At 37.3% G+C, this 18,474-nt stretch overlaps 1 protein-coding gene across 4 annotated transcripts in view; it reads right to left on the reverse strand.

The window, feature by feature from the left end:
- Positions 1-1,783: 1,783 nt before the first annotated feature.
- SYNE1 (spectrin repeat containing nuclear envelope protein 1) overlaps positions 1,784-18,474 on the reverse strand; it is a 300,424-nt gene continuing 283,733 nt past the window's right edge. For all 4 annotated transcript variants that reach the window (XM_071806433.1, XM_071806432.1, XM_071806430.1 and 1 more), the window contains 9 exons: positions 17,514-17,656; positions 16,558-16,684; positions 15,149-15,360; positions 13,436-13,636; positions 12,984-13,112; positions 12,403-12,615; positions 11,341-11,433; positions 9,456-9,514; positions 1,784-2,774 (listed from right to left, as the gene is read on the reverse strand). In XM_071806433.1, the coding sequence (XP_071662534.1) occupies positions 2,534-2,774; positions 9,456-9,514; positions 11,341-11,433; positions 12,403-12,615; positions 12,984-13,112; positions 13,436-13,636; positions 15,149-15,360; positions 16,558-16,684; positions 17,514-17,656 (1,418 nt within the window). In that variant the 3' untranslated portion in view covers positions 1,784-2,533. The remainder of the gene's footprint in view (positions 2,775-9,455; positions 9,515-11,340; positions 11,434-12,402; positions 12,616-12,983; positions 13,113-13,435; positions 13,637-15,148; positions 15,361-16,557; positions 16,685-17,513; positions 17,657-18,474) is intronic.

Here is an 18,474-nt window from a genome sequence, read left to right on the forward strand (position 1 = left end):
ATAGCTGGCAACATTCAAACATCCGGTTTCAATGCAATGCATGCCAGGTGCTACCACATATACTTTTGATAAAGCACTTCATTAATTGCATCTGACATCATTGAAACTCCTTGCACTGCCTTCTCCCTCCTAACCAACTCCTTTCAAACCCCAATGCTTCTCCCTCAGTTTTTAAACATCATTAAAAATGAACACAGGTCTCACCTTTGACTTTTTCCTTGGTTCTCTCAACAGGCTGCTCTTCCATAGGTTGATACAGGCTATCTACTACTGTTTAGTTTATGTCTGCTTTCATGAGATCACCAACAGTTTGCTGGAAAATAGGGGACAAAATCAGGCTGAGATCCTTATTTCTCACTAAATCAGTCTTTTTACTCTGTTTACAAAGTTTTATTTTAAAAGAAAACAAAAATATCTTTCAACAGAAAATTAACCACCAAAACCAGGGACTGGCTGATGAAAGGATGTCTAAAGCATGCAGACATCTGAACTACCAGGTCTGAGCAAACTACTAAACTACACTGATTACCACTGACTAAATTATGTCACCAATGAGAATGATATCAGAAAAGAGAGGAGGTGTCAATTTTATGGAATCTTTCAGGCTTGTTGCAAGTAACAGCTCATACCTCTACCCCAAAAGTGTGTTCTTGTCTTTATCTTCTCAGAGTAAGTGATTATGGATACTAATCTCATCCAGTGTAACTTCTGAATACCAATGAAGGAATCTAAGCCTTGAAAAGAATACATACTTATGTCAGTCCCAGTCTGGGTCTCAGACACTGAAGATTACTTTGTTGGCATACAAAAGCCTTTTCCAGGAAAAGGTAAATGTTGCACTTACCTGAAAAGAAAGCTTTATTTTGGCTCCTCTAAATGCTGGAGTTCAGCTTGTGGTGCTCTTACCTCTGACAATGCTTTCTTCACACCAGCTCAAATGATGACACCCCAAAAAAGTAATCATACATAACAGCAATTAATGTACTGATATTTTCTTCTGGCTTTTTAAATAATATTTCTGTTACACAGGCCAATATATTCTAAGTTGAAATATTTAACTCATAGAAAAAAAACACATTGTGTGTCATGGCTTAAAAAACCCCATACTTATTAAAGAGCAGTAACTCAGAGACATGCTCTGTACTTTTTCAAAATTGACAAGAATCCTGTTTTGGTCAAGTTCTAACTCACAAGCTGGGCAAAGTGTCTATCCCTGTTCAGACTGCAAGTTTTCTGCAATGTTTTTTGAAAATAATGAGTTTTCAATTTGTTCTGTTTTTCTGCTATTTATGCTTATGTTTTGGGCATAAACATCTATCTTGGTATTAAGCTGCTATGGAGGGTATTAAGAAGTTTCCAGTACACCCACAGGAAAAAAGCTACTTCAGTGTGGCCTGGTACAACCTCCATTACCAAAGGTTGTACATGAGTACATATAAAAACACACATGGAAATAACATATGAGTGAGAATGAAATTCATGAAGCAGCTTGAGAAAAAAAACAAACAAACCTGAAATGACCAATCATTAATTCAAAATAAAGACAGCTTTCATTATTAGCACAACCTCTCATGTGATACTTTCCCATCTATTTTACCATTTGTCGTGTTTTCCAGATCTTCTCATTCAAACACATACCTAATACCATTCATTTGTTACAGCATTTTTTAATTCTTTTTAGAAGTGCAGCATATGTATGTCTTCTAATCTTTTTATACCATACATTTTTTTGTTCTAAACTTAGAGGTTTCCATAGTTGTCATTAAAATGCACATAGACAAAATATTTTATGGTATCTTTAATAAATGCAAATAAATCAATACAAACAAAACTTTACTTAGCAAACTGTACATACATAAATATGTTCTTCATTTTTCAACTTGACATTCAATATTTTTCCTCATGAAACCTTTTATGATCTTATTTATTACATCCATTTTTTTAAACCTTGAAAAAGTGCTTCTCAGATTTACACCTTGTGCATCCAAAGCAAAAGTTAGAACACCATGCCCGAAACAGAAACCACAGGGAATAATACATTGCCATACAAGATCCTTTAAAATTGTATGTTACAAAAGCTCTAAAATTTCTTCAGCATTGGTTATTTTGTATATTGTAGATACTGAGAGGGTATTTAACAAAGACTGGCTAACAGCTCATTTAGAGCAGCACACAAGAAAGGATCTACAGTATCAAGTCCTTGGCTATGCATAGTACAGGGCAATGACCTGGAGATAAAGTGGCTAAAAGATCCAGAATGCTGGACAAAAGGACATTTCCCTCACACACGTCACATCCTCCTTAGTACCCAGGATGCGAGTATCGAAGCGATGCTACTCAGGTAATATGTTGTGCAGTTTGATACTGATGTACTGATGCGTTACTAGCTGAGTGCCAGCAGAGAATGATATGGACACAGCGGTGGCTACAGCAGGTAGGTAAAGCTGCCACATTGAATGCTGTCACTCTTTAAAACCGCCCTGCCTCTCAGTTAGCACTCTACCACGGTCACCCGCTGTCTCACAGGTCTCCTTCATAATGGAGGTGGACCATTTGTGTATTTTAGCATGGGGTGGAAAGAGCGGGCAAAGTTGTTGGCCATAGTACAGCTGTAGTCCTCCTCGGTCATCGGCACCAAGCAAGCCAGCCCGATCAGGAGCAGCAAGAGGAGCTGAAGTGCCAGAGCAACTCTGAGGACTCTGAGGAAGAAGGATGGGCGCTGCCACGCTGGCCCGGCCTCAGAAGGGGAGGAACCTGAGCCACCTCTTGTGGACCTGAGGAAAGAGGATGGACAGGTGAATACACTAAAACATTACTGCAGCAGAGGCTGCCCTTGGGCATTCAGACTTCCCTGAAGGCTGGGCTACAATACATACAGACTTTGACTGACAACTGAAGAGAGATTTTTCACTGAACATGCTATTTACCCTACACTCTTAAAAGGCCTCGTGTTTCTAGGCTGGGTAGGAAAACACCAAACAATCACAATAGAATGGGCTTTGTGACCCCACAGACCCTTCATCAATTATGAGGTAGACTCTCCACTTAAAGCACTGTGCTCTAGAGAAGGGAAGAATAAAAGATGGGACATACCTGTCACATGTGCTCAATGCACACCATCTAACAAGGAAGCCTCCTCATTTAAAATGCCAGTTGCATTTGGTCTGCAGAAGTTTCTACATTCATTTCTGTGTATAGCATCCGCAAGGGTATAACACATTAAGATTCAGTTACATCAATATTCAGTTAATTAATACACCAATATGCAGGCAATGGGGACTCCTTTTCTACAAAGTACATTGTATTTTGAGTATTGCACTGAATCAGCAGCTAAAATCTATTTGCTCAACTGACTTTACACTATCACTATTCAAGCATTTTCTCCCTTGTGTCTACGGAGCTGACTTGAAAAGGTACATGTCTATAGGAGAGGCAAGACCCAACACAAACATTTTTAAAGGGACACTTCAAATTAAGTACAAAAATCCAATCTACTTTTTAATAAAGAATAAAGACATAGAGTTCACATTTCACTTTTGATTGAAACTGTCAGAACTCTAATATATGAATGACGGGTTTTGAGATAACTGGATGATCGAAAAGAGTGATTATGCAAGTTAAAAATCTGAAGGTCTCCATGTGCTAATAAAATGGCATGGGAAAGTATTGTATTTTAGCACTAGCCAAAAGTGGAAGATCTTAGAGCCTTCAAATAATTTGCTTCAAGAACTCTTCCTTAAGACATTAGTTCATTAATTTTGTTTTAGACATGTTATAAAACAACCGTGTGGCTGCTATGACTATGAAGCCCCAGAAAATCTATGGTTTGCTAGGTTTTAAGAGAGAAAAATGTTTGTAGGGATGTATTTAGTCTCAACTTGAAGGTGTGGGAGATCAGGTCTGTTGGCTGAGGTCAAATACTCCTCAGTAAAGCAAGTAGGGGGCGATGGTTCCTTAGTGTCTCCTTGCCTCCCCCTTGTTCTTTTGATCCTGTCTCACAGTTAATCTGAATCTGTGTGAGAAACAATGCAAAAACTAAAGTATCACCTTGAAGGGCCCCCTTCCCACATGTTCATAAAAGAACTATTCCTATGCTTAGATTATTTTTACTGTCTTCTTCATATATGTGTATCATCCCACTACAAAGACTTCAAGAAAACCAGACAGATTTGGTAAAGTTCAGATGTCCAATAGATATATAAACACTCATGTATGCTAAATGATTAACTTGACCTAAATATCCCAGGAAGGAGTAATGACCAAAACATCAGGTCGCATGTTGTTTGAATCCATGTTATTGTAGCCCGGATGGAAAGCTGCTTATCGCACAATGTAAGATCATGTATTATAAAGAACATATTGAAAGGATATGGCACATTTAACAGCATAAGAGCATTCCATATTAAAGTTCAATTAGATCAGGACTTCTACTGTCCAAGAATGCCAAGACAGAAAGTTAATGGACTGAGGTAGGAACAAAGGGAACAAGTAGTGCTTAATTACCTTCCAAGCATTTGATTGCACAGTCTGCCTATTTGCAAGGCTCTCATTGTGCAAATGTCGTTAATCCCAATCAAAAAAGGCCACATTTCTGGACTTCGTAACTGCTGTTTGATAATAAGCAAAGTCAGAATTTTCTTCATTGACTCAGAGTCACTCTGGGGCAATACTGGCTGTCAAAAGGGGAATTTCCAGAAAGTGGAGTCAAAAGAGAGAAGGCAAAGTTAGCATCTAATTCTTCTTTTCTTTTCCTAAGGCTGTAGTAGCAAAATCCAGCATTTTTTTTGCTTTGTGTTTTAACAAAAGAAAAAAAAAAAAGTGGTATGTGTAAGCTGCACGATTGATCTCAAAGAGGAACATAACATTTCTTTCAAAAACTAAAACACTTCACGGCAAAGTTTTACAAGATGCTTTTTTCTGCAGTGAAGTAAGGTGTTGAGGAATAGTTTCTAAGACTGTATGGAAACAATGAAACAAGCAAATAATAAAACATCTTCAGAGGAGGAGCTCTGAAAAGTTCAAGTGCTGTACTGCCTGTGTTTATTGCGGGTACACCTCTGCAATCTACATAATTGGTTGGAAAATGGAATGGCTCTGCTCAAAGTGTTTAATGGATTTGGTAAGGAGAGGTGGTTAAAAATACACATTGTTAATAAAAAAGGCTCACTATTCATAAGGGCCAGAACCCCTATTTACTCCAGCAGGAGAAGGGAAAGCTGAAGTACTGTAGGCTACTTTGGAGAAAAATGCAATCTTTTTTCTTGAGCTTGCATCTTTAGTTGTCTCTCTTCTGACTGCTCTACCATTTGTCTCACTGGCCCCTGTCTGAGGGGGGAAGCAGGTCAGGTCATCTGCTGCTTGCTCTATACACAATTCCTACTAACTAGAAAAAAAAGGGGAAGGCACAGCTGTAGACCCAGCCAGCAGTAAGTTTCTTCATGTCAAGAAATCTCATAAATTAACTAACTTAAGAAGTGCAACCAATAGTTACCCTTACTTTAGAAGCCCGTAATGTCAGTGAAATTGGAACTCTTTCCTAAGCATTTCAAGAGAGAAGCAGCTAATTTTCCAGGATATAGACTGGACGGGCAAAGTGCACTTTAATTTCAGTTCAGACAAGTACCTTCTTTTAAAGATGACCTTTTTTTTTTTTTTCCAAGGAAAATATGGTTGAAGTAATTATCTGCATTGCAGTAAACATCTGAAAGATTACAACAGAAGAATTTATCATTCAAGCGAAGCTGATAGGAATAAATAAAATTAGTTTAATGGGGAAGTGACTAATGGAATGTAGACAACAGGCTTACATTGAAAGAGGCACTGCTGGGCTAGTAGGATGTTATTACTGGAGTTAATCAAGGATGAGTCTTGATTTAATATCTTTCTGAAAAGACTGTGGCACAAAACCTAAGAACAGCAAATTTCATCTGTATGATGACAGAAGTTGGAAGTCTTTACAAATACAAAATAAGACTGGCTTCTTGCGCAGAAAAGAAGTAGCTGAATCGAATAAATTTAAGAAGTAGCTCAAGGAATTTAAGGTTATATACGTAAAGCAGCAATAAAAACTTCTGCTAAAAATTTGGAAGTTCACACTCTGAAGATACGGAAAAGAACCCACAGCTGTTTGGCACAGAATAACCACAAACCAATAATGTGGCTTGTGAAAAGTTGTGACAAGGGACAAAATAAATTTTAAATATACTTGAGTTCAAGATATGCAGAAGAAAAAAAGGGTTGTTTTAATGATGTGCTATAAAGCACTCGTCAGAGTTCCCCTAGAGAATTTTTTATCGTTTTGGTTAACATACTTCTGAAAGATAAATTCAAGCATAAACAAGCTTAAATGAGTAAAAAAACCCCAAACCAAACAAAAAAACCCCTTTGATATCAACCTTTTAATACACTTTTTGTTCCCATTGATTCTAATTTTTTAAGATGGAGGTTGCTAGAGTTATGAAGGAGAAGGCATGATGCTCTGCCCACAAGAGCAGGCAATGACTCCTCTTAGTGGTCTGAGAGACTCTCTAGGAGAGATCTTGTTAAGATGTGTTCTGACTTTGATTCTCTCCCTGGCTCACAGCATCCAAACCTCAGGTTTGGCTTACCCTGTAAAGAAGATGAACATATTCATTTCAAAGGTAGTTACATATGAAGTTTAAGTAACAAATTCTTAACTGGGAGTGCAGGAGATAACTGGGAGAACTATAGAAAGTCCAAACTTTGTGTTTGAGTTACTGTGTGGCAACTGACTGCCTTTTTGTGGCCAAAGGTGTAGAGAGTGCTGTGGCCTGGTCTGCTCCAGGAACAGCGAGCCACCTTTAAAGATCCACTAGTAATTTGGGGCAGCCTGGGGAGAGCAGGAAATGGAGGCTGGCATTGTGGCACCAAGACTTGAATAGAGCTGCTCAAGGGAGACAATGTAAACAACCCTGAGCAAATTGAGCCACTATTTTAATCTTTTTAACATTTTAATCACTTCAAAGAAACCCACAGGCACAGATCCAGGTCTGCATTTATGACAGCTCTATTAAACTGATTAAGAAAGAGGAGTTGTTTATTGGATTTGCCTTTCCCACTTCGCATACAATAACTAATACCTCTTGAATGAGCCTCTAGTTAAATCCACAATGTAACATCCAGTTTAGGCTTGTACCTTGCTTAGCATCACACACCATGCTTGTCCTTTTGCTGTGATAATGGGAAAGTCAAGGTGCTATCACACCTGTTATACACAAAACACAGCTCTTCTAATTTTTAAATGAACTTTCCTTCACATCCTCCTATGTCACAAGCCTTTTAAAATTGCCTTTAGTTCTTCTGTATACTAAACTCTAACAGAGTTTGCTGATCCAGTGCAAGATCAAACACAAAGTACTCTGATCAGAGGCATGTCAAAATATTAAAGAACACAGTGACAGCTTGTACCACTTTATCAGTTAAAACCACATTATACATCAACCACAACCTGTCTGGCTTGTGTATTTGATTAAGTTTCCTATTCAGCAGTGACTCATTCGTATTCCATGCTTGTCTGAATGACAAATTGAACATTGTGCTGTACTGCTACAAGATGTGTTAATAAACAGTGCTGGAAAGACTTGATCTGAAAGGAGCCGCACCAATGCCACTGCGAGAACAGAGGCTGATCTCACAGCTGTAAAGCCCTGCGAGCTGCTATTTGAGCTGGTTGCTCGCACCTCCAACCTTTTCAAAAGGTTGGCAGAAGTGGTTTGAATATACATGAGAGTGGAGAAGCCCACACAATATGTCTCTTGAATACAACGTTGCTAGTACAAGCACACTGATCTGCTGAAGACATTCGCGCTCGCTGTTAGTGGCTGCAGAGTAAAGCCCCACTCCTCCCTTGTCCCACTCCCTGTAAGAAACAAAATGCCAAGCTGCATAGCAGCGCTGGAGTTGGAAAAATGAATTCTCCGTCTCCATCAGAAAGAAAGACGGAGTGTACATGTCATCTATTTTCTATGTGGTTTCCTTACGTTTCAAAGAAAAACAAATAAATCCCTAGAAATAAGTTAGCTTCTTAAGTGCTAGTGGAAACTGAGAAAGATACTCTACCTGTTCTATGTGGTATGTTATGCACTTCGCAACTATGTCACTTTACTCACAGTCACTACACATGCAGAGCAAACTTTTTAAAGAGGTGTTTTGTCAATATCTACATGGTAAGTAGTTTTACTCTTTATTCCATTTATATTTGAGAAAGATCTTGCTGAATAAAGCCTTGATTTTGCTTGTGTAAAGAAAAGCCTCAAGATATTTTTTATATGCTTGGTTATTGCTCAATCACTGTATTAAATCTAGTATTGCCTTATTTCCAACATCAAATCTTTCACTTTAACGGGAGTTATTTTAAAAATGATATTTTTTTTAACTATAGAGAATAAAAGAGGTTTAGGAGTTAAAAATATGAACACATACATTTTTGTCATATTTTCTGAGCATTATAGGTGTTGCAATGCAGAAGATGCTGAAATAGCAAAAGACTTCCTCTTTATACATATTGGTTTGCTCATTTACTTTTTTTTTTTCTTTTAACTTCATAACTCTAGAGGCTAGTGAACTGATCCGTGAAAGAGTGAAGGCACACACATCACGCTGACAACAACGAAGAATGCAGAAGCACTGTTAGCTGCAGAGATGACAGGCTGCTGGAGACGGGGTGGAAAGCAAAAAGCTGCAGCTGCAAGCCTGCGCTCTACTGGTCAGACAGAGATGGGGCAGAGCTGCTCCCAGAGCGACACATGGATGCAAGCACTTGGCAAGTGTCATGGCAATGTTAGCATGTTATATTGCAGTTGTCTGAGGAAGGGAGAGAAAGTGACCCCAAGTCTAAAAATCCTAAAATTCTGACTTTTAAATTTGAGTCTTAAGTACTGAAAACCCACAAACTGAACAAAACATTTCAGAAAAAAAAAATAGAAAGAAAAAAAAAAAAGAAAAAAAAAAAAAGGAAAGAAAAGGATGTTAGTATGTCTTATCCAGATCTGTGGGTTTTGTGAATTCTATAATATGGTAATGGCCTATTACCTGCCTTAGTTTAATATCTAGATGTAAAGAGGATGATAAAAAGTGTTTGCCATGAACCTACTGGCATTTCTTTTAAATCAAGTCAAAATTGAATAATCATTAAATATCATGAGTGTAAACATGCCTTCACCTTGATCAGGTGTATGAAACATAAATATTGATTACACGGCATTCCTGGGAGGCAAAAGCTGCAGATGTTCACGGATTAGCCAGTATTTCTATTTAACAAAGAATTTGAAGTAACGAGAGCCCCTTTTGCCAAACTATTAACAAAAGGGAAGTTTTCACTTGTTTAAGTCCTGGTCACCAGCCAGAGTTGGTATGGACAGGGAGGAATCACGGCCAATTTCCATCATCCTCTTGGGGTTCTAGAACAGAGTGGAGAAACCAGGAGAATAAGGTACCTGCTATGTGGACTGCTGACAGAGGGTCCAGGCTGTGAGAGACTACATTTGCCCCGTGGCTGTTTGCAATGAACAGGGGGTAAAGAAAGAAGAATGTTCAGTCCAGGCAAATAAAGACAAGCTACTGATGAAACTAAATTAAAAGTGCAGCAAAGGAAACATAAAAAAATAATCAAATGAAGTGACCAATACCCACGAACCAAGGAAACTGGCTTTTCTTTGTGCCTCATTGAATATGCAAATCATTGGAACATATACAGTGAACTCAAAAATAACAGTTTAGTCATTATATTTATGAACTGTATGTAGCCCTGGGTTTAAAAAAAAATCACTAGAAATTTAGCTCAAATAATTTGTAATATGATATCTATTGAGTTGAATATGGGCAAATAGAGATATTTCAACATGCAAATGCAGCAAAATTAATCTTCTCAAGGAAAAAAGGTCTAAGGGCCTCCTTTGACAAGTCTGGCCTCTTTACCAGTTTCCCCCACAATTTTGAAGGCCAAATAACTGTAGGTGCATTCCTGCACTCACAACTATTTGCTGGAACATGTAATGAAATTAGATTATTACAATTCTGATATTTTTGCTATTAGTATTTATTTATTTAGCATCAGTACATTTGGCACGGAAATTCTAAACATCATCACTTCAGTCTCCAAACTTGTGGGCAAAAACCAGAAGTATGAAAACCATACCCTAAGGAATCATACAGCTTAGCTATACATTATGGACAAAACTGAAAAAAAAAATAGTCACATACATAAACACTAACAAATTAATGTTTAAACACTAACAAATGCTTATTAAAATATTAAGATCAAACCTTATAATTCTACATACTCTTTAGACAAAGATTTTATGATAAAATACTTCTCCATTTCCTCTAAAGCTCAGGCATCTTTCAGTTACATCTGTGATATCAGAGCTTTTATTAGTTATTTAAGTTTAAATTATAAAGATAAAAGCATTGACCTTTGGAATAAAATGTTAAGATATATATTCTTTCTCCTTCTGAAAAGCCAGTATTCCTTTACATTCTCATACTAGCATCTAAAAGGAAACTAGTGAATGTAAAAAACAAAAAACAAAAAACAAACAAAAAAAAACCAAACCACAATTTCAAGAGCCATAAAATTTATCAAGACAGAACTCAGAGGCTTTACAAAAAGCGCAAATGGTGTAACAAAATAAAACAAAATCAACCTGATTGTTTTAAGAACTAAGGAAAAAAGCAAAGTAATCAACCAATAGAATTGCAGAAAAAGACAAAATAATTGTAGTTCCATTTTGGGCTCAGAGTATGGAAGTGTTAATTACTAGGCATGTATTGCTATATTTCTTGAATTTTGTGCCAGCGATGTAAATAGACAGAGCTGCCATCATAGCCATTGCTTAGGTCCTGTGCAACTACCTCTTTTGAAAAATGTTTTATGCCCTTCAGCTCTACTTAGCCATTCATCCAAAGTCTCAATAAGACCACCTGCAACCTTCATCAGGAATGACAAAAGCCCCTTATTGAGATTCTTGATGAAGCAGCTCTGAAGAGAAGGCCAAACAGAAATGCAGGACTGATTATACCAGACAAGACCAGACTTTGGGGTGCTGCCATCACTAGAGCAAAATACAAGAGACACGACATGCCATACCATGGTAAACCAACCACACTGACAGCCCTGGTTTTAGATAGTGTCTACACTTCTGATTTCATGCAGGATGGGATATGCAGCAGGGTTGGGGAAAGCAGCTGTGTTTCGTTCTTGGTTTATGCCATTTCCTTTCCTATCAAGTGAGAAGGGGGACCTTCCAGCTGGCTAGAGCTACTGTAGACATCTACAGCTCCCACCCAAGAGGTGGCTGAAAATATATGGCAAGAAATTACCGTTCTCTGTCTGCTTGGAGTGCTTCTTCCAGAAACAGGACTCACTGAGCCCGATGTGTCTAATTCATCAGCAGAGGACCATGAGGACAATTCCTAAAGTTCATAAGGAATGGAGCTTAGAAATACAGCGGCTAGCTGTTCAGGTAAGCAAATAAAAAAAAAACAAAACCAACCCCAAGGGACATTCCAGCAATGTTATTTCCAAAGCAAATACAACACAGCAGTTACATTTTGTTACTGAATTTCGTAAAACTAATGTATTATGTATTTTCTCTGTTAGCCCTGAAGGTGAAGAAAAGCAAACAGGTAGTTAAAACTTAATTGCTTTAGGTGACACATTTTCCACCAAAGTCAAGACAGGGAAAAAAGCAGTTGCTCTTCATTGGCCTTTAGTTACAAGAACAGGCTGGCACCACAAAGACTTTACTTAAACAGGCAGAAATTCACTAGAAGGAGGGAAGAGACGAGTTCTCATGGCTTATGGACTTTGGTAAGTCGAGACTTTAAAAAAGTTAACTAAAGGGAAACACTGAAATCTTTACTTTCTACCTGCCAGTGTTGGTAAAAATCTATGCATAACTCCCTCTCAAATAACTTGAGACAATTTGAAAAGATTTGGAGTGCAGCTCAAAGCTCAGAAGGCACTATGAGAGATTTGTTAGCCTATTACAAAATCTACTTTACACCTTTTTTTTTTTCTCTCTTTGACAGAGTGAGCATTATCTTCCTTTCCAGTAACAACTGACACAATAATTTTCAGTACTACAACTAGAATAATTATCTCATATACTTTGCCAGCTGACTGATTCAGTAATGGCAGGTTAAACAAACCAAGATGTTCAATACTTATTGCTACACTGAATAGAAAAAAATTACTGGCTTAAAAAAGTCACCATATAACAAAAGAGATGTTTACATTATGAAATGTAAGATTACTTTATAATATTCAAGATTACATGTGTAGCATCTTGATAAATATTGCAAACAATGGAAACAGTCCAGCCAACAGCACTGATCAGGGAAAACAGTAAAAATGGTGGGAAACAAACAGCAAGGACTTACCAGTTGACTACTTGAAATGTCTAGAATTTTTTCTAGGTCTTTAATATGATGTGTGACCTCTTTCAAGAGGGTCTTCAGTCTGTTTCCAATGACATGCACCTTTTCTTTGGCTTCAAGACAGTCCTTGCCTTCAGCATTGACCAGCAACTGGCAGGACATATCTTGCAGTGACGCCACCTTCAACTGAGACTCCAGCAGTTCACGTCTGATTTGCTGTTGCCAAAACAAGCACCAGATTTTTTTAGTGGAAGTTTAAAAAAAAAAAAAAGGAAAAAAAGCTAGAACTCACCAAACTGGACATTTGAAATTAATAGAATGGAAATAGAAGAGAGGCAATGCAAATTTCTACTCGCACAGGAAGATAGCAGCCTACCAGTTGCCTGAGATTTTAAATCATGAGTTATTCTACTAATGAAAGTGAGAAGTCTTTCCTACCAAAGTAAAGCTAGTTAATAACACTGGTCCCACACCTGTGTGTTAACAAGCATTGTATGATGCCAACCCTCAAGAGAAAGACAAATCTGATTAGGTGTTTCCCTGATTACGTGTTTCGGGAGAGAAAGTGGTGATTATAGCCCTACCATTAGAAGTCTGTGATGATCTTGCAAAATTTCTGAGTCCAGGTTTGGATTGATAGGTACAATCTCATTTTTCCTTCTGTCAATATTCTCTAACCAAAGCAGCAAACCGTGGCTCATTTCATGGAAGTCCTGCAAGCAATGAACGATGATTTTAATAGTGTAATAAAAAATTTCAGTCAAATTCAGGTTTTTATTTTATCCTATGATATATTCTACTGGTTAAATAACAAAACTTACAAAGAAGTGTAGAACAGTAGATTAGAATACTACTCCAGAGATGACAAAGTTAGAAAATCATAGTGCAGGCATATCTTTTAGAAAACATATGCTGAAGCTGTATTTTGGCTTGGATGGGCAAGTTTCAGACTGCATAATAAGCACATCAAATAATTATATCGTTTACATTTTTGATACGTGGGATGCTGACAATGTAACACAAGTGCATCACAGACCTGGCACTGCATTAATGCATCCTGCAATGAGCTGCGCCACTCTTCAATCATACTGCAAACATGGTCCCAGCGCACATTCATCTGAGACAGGTGCTCCTGAAGCTTCTTGCTCTCTTCACTGTCAGACTGAGTGAACTCTGAACTGCACAGATTGATGGATAAGATGATCGCTTTGCGGTTATCAATTGCTTTCTGCATCTCCTTGATGATAAATGAAAATGGGATGGGGAAAGAAAGGATGGAAATTGGTAAAACATGTGACTTTCAGAAGAACCAAGTAGAGAAGCACCACAAGAATGCAACGATTTGCCATCAGTGACTGCAGAACATTACCTTACTGTAACAGCTTCTTTGACATTTCTGTGCTCACTCTGACTCTGCAGTCTTTAACATGTACTAAAATTTCACTAAGAGCATAAACTGGAACAAGCCAATTAAACATGTAAAGTCTTAAAGTCCTGAAGGCATTGTTGAATTTTAAAGATCTGGCTCATGTTTCACATATTTTAAAGACAGAGCAGGCCCCAAAAATTTAGAGAGATGTAAGATAATTGTACTTTAGTCAACAATAAAACTTTTACCCTCACTTCTCAGTTCTGCTGATAAACATAAAGCTCAACATGTTTTCAAGTGGAAACTGCTGTCAACAGGCTTTTACTGAGGGAAAAGAAAACATACAAAGTATAAACAACTTACTCCAATTTATAGAAGCAGGACATGTATAAAAACTCTGATTTGTTTACACTGGAAGCCACAAAAGAACTAAAGAAACCCCACTTCTTTTGGTTTGGAGGGCACTAATGGGCTTTCCAAGAGTGGGTGAGATAAGGATTCTGATGAAATGCCCCCTTTTCCACCTACTTTATGGCATTTACTTAAAAGCCTCATGTCACAGTGACCTTTGTAGTACTTATGGCAGCTATATCTGGATTCCAGTGAAGGTGAGCATTAATATGCTTTAGATGGATCGGTGCTGGAAACAGTCCTTACTATCTGTCCACCCCATTCTTAGCTTGAAGCATTTTGACATTGGCTCCCATATTTTTGTGCCCAAGATTATAAGATGCCAGTAACTGAATGTGAAGTTGTGGACCATCAAATTTGCAAATTTTGTAGCTGTAAAATATCCAGGAGAAATCACAAAGGCAGCATTCAGATCCTGATGGATCTGAGATGACAGAAGAAGAAACAAGAATGTTGCAAAGTGACACCAAATTTTTCCTATGTTGTACTGGTGAGAGCAGTGGGTACACTACAACCCATTTGGGCAATCTCTCCTTCCTCCACACAAAGTAGCATGTCCCAGTGAGGTATTTCCTTTAAAGTAGCTATTTTGTTACCAATTCGACTAGGAGAGATTGAATTTGGCTTTTTTTGTTTGTTTGTTTGTTTGTTTTGCTTTTGTTTCGTTTTTTAAACCTTTCATCACCTTGGCCAACATCAGGAATTATCTCTACCTTCTGGAATGACAGAATTACCACAGAATTCCTATTTCAAAAATTCATTTGGATTATATAGTGAATGTCAGTGGCACATTTTTCTGCCAAAAGGTGATTCATAAAATCACCTTCCCAGTTACTTCAGTATTCAGTAGTAACCCACTATGTGCAGAACGCAGCAAACCAGCTGCAACTATTGGCAATCTCTTCAACATATCTGTTGCACTCAGGAGTGTTTAAAAGGTAATTAATGGAAAAGAGAAATACAACTCACTTTCAGTTTTTTAATTCTGAGCTCAATAGTTTGTATGTCAGTGCTGAGATCAAGGTGGTGGAGCTTTTCCAGTTCCTCTTCAGTTTCTCCCAACCAAACCCAAACGTTATTAAGGTCGGAGTTAAACTGCTGCCATTGCTGAAGTTTCTGTTTCATCCTCAGCTCCTTGCTTAGAGCTTGAGCCTGGATTAATTCCCATCGCTCAATTACACCTGGAATGATAAACATTAAATTCAATAAAAGCAAAAAACCGCTAGCCACACACGATTGCACCAGCTGAATCACATGCAGGACAAAAAATGTTCCATAAAACCCAAAAAATCTTAATCCACAAAACACCACACTGAAAACTAAGTTAGACTGAAGAATATGTTGCAGAGAGAGAATAAAGAATGTGCATGGTTCCAGGCAGCACACAATTTTTCCACTTTCTAATGTCAGCCTTCTATGAACAGATACGTGTTCATAGTTGATACATGCAGGTCTCTAGAACAGGTTATACTGGTATAAAGACATCATCAGCATAAATGCAAACTAGACAAGGAAACTGAACATGTCTAACTAGCCATATATTCATCACTATTTTTATTGGTATTTGTACCTATCACAACTTGCTACACACACCTCACTACATTTGCATAAACTATTGCTGATGCATTGGGTAAATACCTGCACTAAAAAGAAATAAATTAGGGGCTATTTCTTGTAGTTAGTTATCTTGAAATGCTATGTCAGAAGAACAAGTTGCATCATTCCATCAACTTAAAATTAAAAACAAACAAACAAACAAAACCAAATAAAACCAAACCAAACAAAACCAATTAATCAAACAAAAAGCAACAACAAAAACCCTTCAAAAGAAACAGACTGCATGAGTAGCATATCTTGCCAAGAATGGAGACATTGCCTTTATAGTCTCTGGAACAAATCCACAATTTTACAATGCAATACATCCTGTTCTACAGATGATGCCTAAAATTAGTCAGGTGAATACTTGCACCGGGTGAATATAGATTTCTGCATGGTAGGACAGATAATATTAGAAGCAACAGATGAAATAAATGCTGACTTATGTGCTTCACACTGCAATATAAGGAATCTTCTTTCATCAGGAAATATTCAGAGAAAATACACTGCATCTACACAGACTATGTGAAAGGCTTAGGGTTATGTCCCATGATAAGGCATTCTAAAAATGCACTTGTATGCCTAATCTCTTTATAGGGTATATACAAGAAATACTTACAATTCCTTATTAATTCCTGTTAACAGGTGTTAAACAGACATGGTCGTAGACACAGTCAAGTAAATATTTTTGTCAGTAAATAATATCAAGTGTTTATTCAGAAAACCTGCATGTTTTCTACTTTTCATAATTGCTTTCCATCAAAGAACTAAATGTTACTTACCAGCTGTTTGTGTTTCAGTACTGTTCAGGTTAATAAGTCCAGACAATTTTTCTTCTTCCTCCTTCAGTTTATATTCAAGCCTTCTTACTGAGTCTATGCTTCCACTGCACTCGCTTAGTAGCTTCATCTATGTTAACAAACAAATAATCCCATTTCAATATGCATTGTACAAGATTAATGGCATGGAAAACGTAGATTACAATCCAACTACCAAAATTTTCCAAAAGTTGGTCTAAGTGTGAAGATAAAAATCTATTACTTTAACAATCTGTCCTGATACTATCGAAGAAATTTACACGGAGGCACTAAAAGTTTAAAGCATACGTTCAGACTAAATGGAAATAATTCAGTGCCACTGTGTCAAACTGTCTTGGATGTTCTAAATGTTCAGACACTATGGCAAAGACAGTAAAAGATGTGATAAAGAAAATAAACATAACTGTGGAAATATTACTATGCATCCAAGCAGCTAATATTTCAATTCTGTCAGTAATACAATTATTTCAATGATTTAGATTTTTCTTCCAGAAAACCTCTCTGAGAAAGCTTTTTAATCACGGATTCCATATATGCAGCCTTGCTTACATGATGCATGATTACAATTCATCAGCAAGATGAATACAGTGCATGAAGCTATAAAACCTGCTTTTAAAAGCAGAGGAATTTTAAACAAGGATGTCGTCATTAGATGGATGAAAACACATATGAGAAAGTACTTTTGGCATCTGCAAAAATGTAATAGGAAGATAAATTCCTTGGAGTCATGTTCCTGTAATCTTAATCTATTGTAAACACATTAATAACATAAACAATAGCATGTGGTTAAATGTAGCAACCATATGAGTAAGTCTGAGAAGCAGTAATATCTAATTGCTTTGTTGAAAGAGCTGTATGTCTTTCAATAGCAAATCTAAACTTGGAGCACTTATTTGACTTATTCTCCAATATACACGCACATATCCTTTGTAACTGGAATCCAGCTCTGGTCCTGTAGGTGTTTTGCTGCGGATGATGTTTTCTGTTTGCTGTATTTGGAAACGACTGGTGTCTAAGGCCTTGTCCAGCTGTCGGATATGTGCTTCCAGGGCACCAGGTTCTCCTGTGCCAAAGACAAAAAAGTGACTGTCATCTAAGTTTTCCCATTTTTTTTTAATCTTTTGCCCAGGCAGAATAAATATCAGGAATACTATCTAGATTAGACGGTAAAGGAGAAACGTGACTGCAGCAGGATGAATGGTGCAGTGTCCAGTTGAATTGATAACCAGTTACATTAGAGGGTGTTAGTGACCTTCAGAGGATAGATGACTATATCAATGAACATGCTTGCCATAAGCATACTATCAAAGAGTCCACAGTTTAAAAAGTAGACTTATAAACTATTCTGAAGTTACTTTTTTCCTCAGAAAATTCTTCACCTTTCTGAAGGGGAAAGTTCTTAGCAAAGTGTCCTCTAACCTCACTGATTTTGGAGAACATCTTGCTCCCCTTCACAAACACTCTCAAATAAAAATTTGTACCTCAAAGTCCTGGTAGAAAATACAGGTTAAAATTTCTCCTTGTTCCTCTTGGTATTACTTCTCTCCACTAAAAAACAGTGGAATTTCAATCTCCATGAAAGGATCCTATTTGTATACAATCTTGAAGATTAAAAGCTGTATACAACTGCTAAGCGATACTGTTATAACAATATTCTCAAGGTCTATAGATGACTGGATGTCTTGAAGGCCCACAGCAAGTAGTCCACATCTGATTTGGGAAACCACACTAAGCAGCAAAATTTATGGTATTTTTCCATTAGGTGTTTGACAAAAATAATGATTAACATATCTGCAAGATGGTATTATTAATCTAAGCCGTTTGGAACTCATACCAATGTTTCTGAAGCAGGACTAACTTGTATTTTCCTTGTAGAGGTCA

The sequence above is a fragment of the Patagioenas fasciata genome, chromosome 3 (assembly GCF_037038585.1).
Source record: "Patagioenas fasciata isolate bPatFas1 chromosome 3, bPatFas1.hap1, whole genome shotgun sequence".
Classification (NCBI taxonomy): Eukaryota; Metazoa; Chordata; class Aves; order Columbiformes; family Columbidae; genus Patagioenas; species Patagioenas fasciata.